Source organism: Astyanax mexicanus, chromosome 16 (assembly GCF_023375975.1).
Source record: "Astyanax mexicanus isolate ESR-SI-001 chromosome 16, AstMex3_surface, whole genome shotgun sequence".
Lineage (NCBI taxonomy): Eukaryota > Metazoa > Chordata > Actinopteri > Characiformes > Acestrorhamphidae > Astyanax > Astyanax mexicanus.
The window spans coordinates 19,030,697-19,040,745 of NC_064423.1; the positions used below are offsets into that span (position 1 = coordinate 19,030,697).

General features: G+C 37.9%; 1 protein-coding gene across 1 annotated transcript in view; it reads left to right on the forward strand.

Moving 5' to 3' along the window:
• The window catches only part of nrtn (neurturin), a 33,944-nt gene that overhangs the window by 15,329 nt on the left and 8,566 nt on the right, over positions 1-10,049 (forward strand). The window contains exon 2 of the mRNA XM_007240218.4: positions 5,915-6,203. Within this exon, the coding sequence (XP_007240280.2) occupies positions 5,942-6,203 (262 nt within the window). The 5' untranslated portion in view covers positions 5,915-5,941. The remainder of the gene's footprint in view (positions 1-5,914; positions 6,204-10,049) is intronic.

Sequence of the window (10,049 nt, forward strand, 5' to 3'; positions counted from 1 at the left end):
AGGAATCTTAATGAATGAGATAAATATCGCTATGAAGAAAGATAAATGTCCATTCCAAGACCTACAATGAATGTAGAGAGCATTAAAAACATCAGGCCAGCTTTAAAGTCTTATAGCATTTGCTTTATGATCATGGGAATGAAAGACCTGAGAGTCCAACATCAGAGAGACCTGGAACCGGACCTCGTCCTATTCAAATATAGCTTTGACCCTGGTTCAGGACATTCGTCTCACAGATGCTTTCTAATGACTAATTCACTTCACAGCACATGAAGTGCTTTTCAGCTGTGACACTTCCTTCAAGGCATCAAGAGCACTAAGCTCCAAAGTGCATCTCCTAAAACGCTGAAAAAAACACTTGTCCAATTCTCTACGGTTACATCTGAGCCACTAATGGAGATAAAACTGTTCCAATCCCGTTTTAAATTAATAAGAATAAATCCCTGCAGTATTTTATATGTCAAAGTTCACTACGTGACAGGTTGTGTAAAATCTTTACAAAGTATGGAAGAACTGAATGATTTCTGCAGCTGTTCTTTAAAGACCTGAACACAAGAGACATTGTCCTCAAACGTATGTCACTCTTCATGCTGCTACTTCCAAGCAACGACATCTGAAACCATTTTTACTCTCAAGTATAGCTAGGACGCTCGCAGGACGCTCATATCTTGTCATCTCTTTGGGTTTTTGGTTGCTTTCCATGCTCTTCTGGTCATGAACCAAATCTTAACTCAAAACAGTATGGATTAATACAGTCTGGCAGAGCACTTTGAGAGGCTCCAGGTCTGGAGAAGTTCTCTGCTGGATGACTTTTTCTCTTTGGTTGAGAGTTTGCCCCAATGAATTCTCCCTTGAAGATATTAAGATGTATTAAGACGTGTTTTCTGCCTAAAATGTGAAGCGCTTGTCAGTTTGCATGGACAATTTTAGCCAGACGCCACCAGTCACAATCCTTACCACTCATTCACTGTATTGTACTGCCTACTGTAGTTGGTATCAAATCCATAAATGGCGTATTCCTGGAACACACATGACACTGTGGATTCCCATAGCCTTACCTCGAGCATGCTGGCCAGTGTTCAGTTTTACTCACAAGAAAACACCTCAAAACTAATTAGAATGTAAGAAATTATCAATATTGTACTGGGTCTCACTTTATAATAAGTGTCTCTAATAACTGTGTAGTAGTTATGCATTAACACTCCATGTTATAACAGTTTTGTGTAGTAATTGGTTAAGTATGGCAGTAATTGGATAAGACATTGCAGAATAGTTTGTCCATCTTTTCATAATGTTAATATTATTTTCAATAACATGCAGAAAAGCTGTTGGAGATTAATATATTTATACACGCCTTATTCTACACACACTCTATGCCTTTTTAAACACAATTTAAAATTGATGCTGACACGTGTGTAATTACATAACCTGTAGAACTGTATTAATCTGTAATAATGCGTAATTTATCAGCAGTTCCAAGGTTATTACATGGATTGTACACAGTTATGAGAGACGCTAATCATAAAGCGGGACCTTGTATTTTCAAAAACACAGTATCGGTTCTTATTTATCAGTTTACATGTATTGGATAAAGTTTGTATTAGTTGAAAAAATATTTCACACTTCTACTCAGGGATAAAAATCTTATGTTTGGACTGCAATTGAAAAAACAGGAGGACCAGTGAGTTTCTTGGCTCCCTCGGTCACATGATATCACGTTCAGTAGCTCCTCCATTTCCACTCGCTATTGTGTTTTAAGGGGATCTCCATGGAAACAAGCACCCAAAGTGTAATTACGGTGCGTAGCAGTGGACAAATGGCTATTTTATTAAATGGGAGGTGATGAAACTCAGAGATGTCAATCCAGACGAGACTTAAATTACCGGAGGACCACAGGGTTTGGTGAATAACAGTAGGTAATTCAGCCTGTAATGCATTCTCGTTCCGAACGGGAATAAAATCACAGAGGACCACCTATAAAAGAGAATATTACCCCAGAACCCCCTGAGAAACTAATCCTGTCCCAATAGGGCAAATGACATTTATTTCAAAAATGTATTTAAACAATCACAATATATCACTTTGTTTACAGCATCGCAATATATTGTGATATATAAAAATGGTCACTACTCTATTATGAGATGTGATATTGAATTGTTTTGTATTGTATTATATTGGCAAGTTCTTAGTGGGGTAATTCTCCTGGGGTAATTTCTGCATTTACACACCACCAGCATTTTATATGTGATTTTGATTATTGTAAAATAGTGATAAATACAGACAAAGAAAGTACACAATTTATTTGGCTACTATATTGGCTTAAGATTCCCTGTATGTACCCATCAACAATAAAAGGCAAATTGTTTTACACACTTTTTGTCTGTGTAAAATTATCTGCAATAAAGTATTTTTCCATTCATTATAACATTATATTTTCTCTAATAAAGTAACCATATCACAGAGATGAGGTCTTGTAATGACATCCACAATATAGAACATATTCATACATGTGTGCTGATGTTTGCAGCAAGTATAAAAAAAAAAAACAGGTTTACAACGCAACAGACCCGTTTAGGAAAAGAGCCATAAATCTGCAAATGCCCCATTCGACAAGAAAACTACCCCCACAAGACTGTGGCACAGCAGACCGACCTGACAGGGGAGACGACTCAAAGAACAGCACTAATATACTTTTCATGTGTGCGCTGACAAGCTGCCAAAGCAGTATTCCATGACTAGGATAACACCATAATAGATTATACAGAGGCTCCATCACGCTTCCTGATTCAGCGTCGCAGAAATAGTGAAGGAGTGCGGCAGTAAATAAGAACATGCTGGGACTACAAGTGTCAGACACTTCATTGGGTGCAAACAGGGGGCTAGGGACACCGCGTCTCCTCCATGAAGCCACACCTGTAAGAATTCAGCAGCTCACGACCGGAACGAGTTCAGAGGAGAAGCAAAATATTTGTGGATGGCAAAACCACTTGTGATAACATCTGTGAATGAAATTGTTGAATGATGAACCTGTCTACACAAAGCCTTTCAGTACAGTGGAGTTCAAATTTTACACTGCACATTTAGCCGGCGCTGTGTTACATAAGTGACAAATGGTCCAATCCATGTTCTTAGTAATAACTGTGAAGCAAATTGTGCAGAATTGTAGTAAAATAAAATATATAATGTAATGAGAAAATGTAGGATACTTTGCTTAGAGTCGCTTAAATGCTTAAAAGTTAAGTTTCCTTTTTTAAACTCATATAAAAACACTGATCTGGACTATGTTAATATAGATAACTGAAATATTATACACCTTGAATACATGACAATGTTTCACAGGCTTGTGAAATAAGTATAAAACATATTCACACAGCTTAGATTTCCCACCATTTTCCTCAGGCCGGGTCGGGCTAAAAAAAATATTCTGTGACATAGGTGTCTGTGTTTTAATGCTATATTTATTTGATATAAATCTATGGTGTGATAATCACCATATAGCAAAGTATTAAATCAATCTATGTTTACAACAAAAAAAGGTGCACAAGTGCACAGTGCACAATTCACTCCATATTACGCACTTGATCTGCAGCGCTGTGTGGATATTGTTCGGAAATTTTTTTATTGCGATATTGTGGTAAATTTTTTATTCAAGTCTGTTCAAATTTTTAGTTCTATTTTAGTAATGTTCTATTCCAGATTTTGGAAAGAATTACTCAACTAAGTGCTTTAAAAAATGAAGGTCAGTCAATCCGAAACATTTCAAGAATTTTTAAAGTATCCTTAAGTGCAGTCGCAAAAACAATCAAATATTATGATGAAACTGGCCCTCATCAGGACCACCCCAGGAAAGGAAGACCAAGAGTTTCCTCACAGGATAAGTTCCTCAGAGTTACCAGCCTCAGAAACAGCAAGTTAACAGCATCCCAGATAAGAGCCACTTAAATGCTTCACGTTTTAGAGTTTTTTGGGTTGTTTAACACTTTTAAGTTACTACATAATCCCTGTATGTGATTTTACATAGTCTGGAATACCTTAATATTAATTAATAATGTAGGAAAAAAAGAAAAACATTGAGTGGCTGAGCCATTTTTAAATCTTCATACACATAGTTTTCAGCAACTAGAGATGGGCAATTAATTTAATTTAAGTTTAATCATTTAGTTTTCAAGTTTCAAGTTTAATACTAAATTATTTTTTTCAAGTTTGTTAGACATATTATTTAAGTTCATTATTTTCATTGTTCATGTACCGTCCCCAAACGAAGTCCTGTCTGAACTCAAACACTGAGAAGATTTTTTTTTAAACAACAGTCATGTTTTTCATTCACAGTCATGGTTTTGTAATATGTGTTGAGTGAAGAGTTTGGCCTCTTACATTTTTTAAGATCAGTTAAGGTAGAAGGCGGTTGGAGAAATGTAGTCAGTAACAACATCGCATTCTCTGATGTGAACTAGGGTTCGAGTCCTTGTCTGGGCAAGCACACCATGATACATCTATAAGAGTCCTTTAGCGAAGACTTCTAATGTTATATTTGCCTTCCTAACATGTGTAACATGACTATATAAGAGTTTCAGACAAATGCCAAAAGTATCCCCTCACTAGGGCGCCAAGTGGTCGGTAAATCGCAGGTTCGAATCCAGGTCGTGTGGCTTGCCATCAGCTGCCAGAGCCCTGAGAGAGCACAATTGGTGTTGCTCTCTCTGGGTGGGTGGATGGTGCTGTTTCCCTTTATCACTCCTAGGGTGATGTTAATCAGCACATGGCGTCTGTGAGCTGGTATATCGGAACTGAGTCGCTGCACTTCCTTCCGAGCACAGGAGACATGTACTAGTCTTCACCCTTCTTGTGTTGTGGCATCACTAGTGATTGGGCATATACAGCTGAGTAGCTGCTGAATGGAAGAGACAATTGGCCTAGCTAAATTGGGAGAAAATGAAAAAATAGAATAGAGGTAAATTTATATAAAAAGTATCAAAAGTATCTATTTGCCTGCACTGAGTTTGGATGGAGCTGCTCAGCCATGGAAACCCAAAAATGCTCTCTATGCTATATCTGTTTAAAGCCAGATGAAACTGAGTCCGCAGAAAGTTGGTGACCTCTGCGCTTCCACTTTGTTATAATATCACTGACAGTTGACTGTGGCATCCATTCTGCGAGCGACCCATTCTTTCATTGCTTGGTTTTATACACCTGTTGCCATGGAAGTGATTGAAACCTGAGTTCAATGATTTGGATGGATGAGCGAATACTTTGGCAATAAAGTGTACATGGAAATAAAAATGAAAATGAGTAATACACTGTTTGCCTTAATCTTAATTACATAAACCTAAGCACATAAGCACGTTTTAGAGAAAAAAAGTACAAATGATAAGCTATTGTTGTAGACATTATGACCCCTGTTTTCTATCTGCACCTCTGTAGAGTTATCACATTTTTGCACACTACATCATTTCACATCAAACAACGCTGAATGACGTGCTTTGCTTCTCAACAGCTGAACTATGTAAAGAGTTTAAAGAAGCGGTGGACTTCCCCACTACATATTTGCCATGTAACAAGTCAAAGGAAATTGTTTCTGAAGCCATGTGTCAGACAGTGGGTTTAGATCACAGACAATAATAGATATCAGATGGTAATTTTTACCTGTATGACGAACATGCCCATGAGTAATCTGTGGCCTGATGCCCTCACAAGCGGTTTTCATGGCTGTCCAAAGAGTGACCAAACGAAAGATACAGCTGGTGTATATATATATATATATATATATATATATATATATATATATATATATATATATATATATATATATATATATGTACACATGCAGGGGTGGTAGGGAACGAGCTGGAGAGCTGGAGCTGCACAATATTTGTAATGCATTACAACATGAACCCCCCTCTATTCTCTGTTGCAGAGTGCCAATGCTCTTACTCATTTTAAGATGAAGTTATGGAAGTGTGCCGCCATCGCCTTGACGCTCTGTGGTGCTGCACTGTCCATGTTCCTCTCTAGAATCCTGCTTCCCCCAAAAGATCCTGCTCCTCTTCGCTTTGAGCTTTCATCTATTTCTTCACCGCCATCACCGCTATCGTCATCACCATCACCCACATCTCCCATGTCCTCAAACAGCTCCTCTTCAGGGATTGGTGGAAAGCTTCGGAGGGTCAGATCAGCGAATGGTGCCAACTCGGTCATCTCGGAATGTAAGTCGTCTGAAGTTTTCTTTTTTTCTCACTGCTCCAGCTTGAATAACAGTATGGCATGTATGATGGTTTGATGTGATAAGTGTCTGTTTACATACTGTTGCTCTCTAAAATCTCGGAATCACATATTCAGTGTTTTTAATTTTTTTAATTGTCATTTAAAAACAGCAATTTCGCTTAATATTACATGTGAACATTTCATTCACATCTATTAGGGATGTAACAGTTCGCAAAATGTATGGTGATGGGCCGTCTCAATACGTACTGATACAGAAAAAAATACAGTACCGGGCAAATTTTTGGACGCACCTCTTATTCAATGTGTTTTCTTTCTTTTTATAATTTTTTAGACTGTAAATTTAATATTGTAGACTACATTAAAGCTATGCAGGAACACATGCAGAATTATTCTCTAAAAGTGTTAAACAAACCAGAATATGTTTGATACTTTAGATTATTCTAAGGACCACATTTAGCTTTGAGGACAGATCTGCACACTCTTGGTATTTATATGTCAATGACTTCATGAGGGAGAGTCACCTGGAAAAGTTTTTTCAGTGTCTTGAAGGACTTATTGGGGGTGCTGAACAATAGTCACTGCTTTTCCTTCATGCTTTGAAGCTTCAGCTCATCTCATATCACCTCAAATCACCCATCTCAGTTGGGTTTAGGTCAGGGTCAGGCCAAACACTTAATTATTAATCTACAGTGTAGAAAATACATTAAATAAAGAAATTAAAAACACATTGAATGAGAGGGTGTGTCCAAATGTTTCATTGGTACTGAATAGGGGTGTGACGAGATATCGTGCCACGAGATCTCGCGAGATTAAATGTGACGATATTTCTTGTCAAGCTTAAACCTGTCTCGCGAGAGAAAAAAAAACAGTTTAATGTGGACTTTTTAAGAGGGATCTGGCAACACAGTAGCAGCGAGTGTGAGAGCAGCTCTCAGCAGAAGAGGAAAATGGGCGGACCGCGGTCCGGACCCAAACGTTGTCCAATGCGGACCCAAACATTGTCCAATGCGGACCCAAACCGATAAACTACTGAGAAGGATTTAATTGTGCGGCGCAGTAAACTCACAGACCAATCACGTGTGGGGTAAGATCACCAAACGCTCTCTTCAGTCAATCAGATCTGTGCAGACGTGGTAAGGAAAAAAAATAAGTGCAAACACACCGCTCCTCACGCAGGATCGAACCCGTGTTGTCAGGTTCGCGGTACCGCGGCCGTAAAAAACTGCCTTTATAAGGAGATAGGGAGCCCGAGAACAGGTGGAAAAACGAGAACGGGCGGAAACTAGTCACGGCGAGCGCGACAGAGAGACAGGGGATAAATGTAAACAAAATCTGTCCAGAGAGGCATTTCTTCTTCTTCTTCTTCTTCTTCTTCTTCTATATTTTTACATCATTCAGTTCAAACAACCTTACAGGATATAGCACTTAATTATTTAATATAATTAAATACCCCTGATATAGAAGATGCTTCTGCTACTTTTTAGTTGTGTGTCTGGCTGCATTTTGGCTCCAGTGGAAACAATAAACGGTAACAGAGTGACCAACAAGACACAAACCATATATAAATACTGTAAGTAAATCCTACATGTGACTGTTTCAAAGGCAGTTGTACTAATCCCTTAGCTCTGTACTGTATTTAAAAACATGTTCTGTCTCTGTTTACACTTCAAGCATAGTCTTAATATGACTGGTTATGGTTATGCATAGTTAAATTACAAGAGATTTAGGAGAAAAAAAAAACACAAACCATAGTCTTGATATGACTGGTTGTGGTTTGCACTTATTGTTTGCACCATATGAGACCTAGAAAAGTTGTATTTTTATTTTTTATTCTTATTTCTATTCCTTATAGAATCAATGTGTGAGAGAAACCAGTCTGTTAAGTTTGCGGTATATGATTTTGTCCAAAAAAAAAAAAAGTTTTCTTTAAAATGTTATTTTTAAATCTCGTCTCGTTATCGTGAACCCAATATCGTGTCTCGTCTCGTCTCATGGTATTAGTGTCTCGTCACACCCCTAGTACTGAATGAAGTAATGAAGTGCCTAAATAAATGTGCATGAAATATTAAATCGCTTAACATATTGACAATACAAGCTGTTATGTTAGCCCACATACTAAAAGATGTTTATTTTTAAGGAAAAGAAGAACAAGTATTCTGATTATTATTCCCTGTGAGTTTCCTTGTTTTTTATTATTACAGGTGAGAGCAGAGTACCAAATAATTCTAATACATTGACTTTTAGTAGTCGAGTCCGAGTCAAGACCAAGGCTGGGAAAAAACGAGACCGAGTCTAAGACCGAGACCAGATTAAGATAAAAAATAAATAAATAAATAAAATTCCACTCATTTTTATTCTAAAATATTTAAAAAACAATCACAATTTCCCCTCAAACAGCTCATCATTAAGGTTAGCTAACTCATTGCTAAGGTTAGCTAGCTCGTTGCTAATGGTAGTTCTCTCCCTGGTAGCATTAGTATTATAGCTAGCTTGTCGCTAAGGTTAGCTAGCTCATCGTTAAGATTAGCTAGCTCGTTGCTAGCTTTAGTTCTCTTCTCAGTAATATTAGTGTGTAATTTAGCTTGTCGCTAAGGTTAGCTAGCTCGTCACTAATGGTAGTCCCCTCCCCGGTAGCATTAGTATTTTAGCTAGCTTGTCACTAAGGTAAGGTAGTCCGTTGCTAAGGTCAGCCAGCTCTTCTACTACCCTCAGTTCACTTCCCGGTAACATTAGTGTGTAATTTAGCCTGCCGCTAAGGTTAGCTAACTCATTGCTAGCTTTACTTCTCTTTCTGGTAACATTAGTGTGTAATTTAGCTTGTCGCTAAGGTTAGCTAGCTCGCTGCTAAATTTAGTTCTCTTTGCGGTAACTTTAATGTGTAATTTAGCTTGTTGCTAAGGTTAGCTAGCTCGTCACTTAGGTTAGCTAGCTTGTCACTAATGGTAGTTTTTTTCTCCGGTAGCATTAGTATTTAGTGAGCTTGGCACTAAGGTTAGCTAGCTCTTCGCTAGCTTTACTTCACTTCCAAGTAACATTAATGTGTAATTTAGCTCGTTGCTAAGGATAGCTAGCTTGTCAATAGCTTAAGTACTATCCCAGGTAACATTAGTATTTTAGTTAGCTCATAGCTACAGTTAGCTAGCCTGCTGCTAACGTTAGTTATCTTACTAGTTTGCACTTACTTCTCCTTGTGCTTTCTTTATAGATGTCTGGAAATATTTATTGTGGTCCCTGAGAACACAATGCTTCACATAAGTAAAGAGTATAACTCCAGCAAGCCGGTTAAAAAGAGTGCTCATTGATTGGATACTGAACGAAGGCAGGAGTAGCTTGTTTTCCTCTGTTAGCCAATCTGTGTACAGAAAAAGTATTGATTCAGTCTGTTTGAATGAATAGTTGATGTTCTGTAACAAAATAAAAAGGTCAATTTTCCAATGAACTTTACCTCAGACAGAGGACTCGGACTCGGCTGCTCTCGTCCACAGTCTCCGAGTCCACCTCACCCCAAGACCAAGACAAGACAGATTCCAAACACTCTCGTATTTGGTCTCGAGACCGGTTTTGAGGACTACAACACTACGGCTAAACTCCTACTATCGATCTGTCTGTCTAGAAGGCTGTAATGCTTAAGTGCAGCATCAGCACACTTAACTATTGTTCTCTCTTCCTTCAATATCAATCTCTATACCCAGTCCAAGTCAATACAATAATGCAAGTGGCTTAAAAGAATGCATTGTATAACTACAATTATGTTTTCTTAATGAAATACAATATATACTTAACATAAATGGATTTTCCAGCCCAATGGTTTAAGAGACTGAACAATG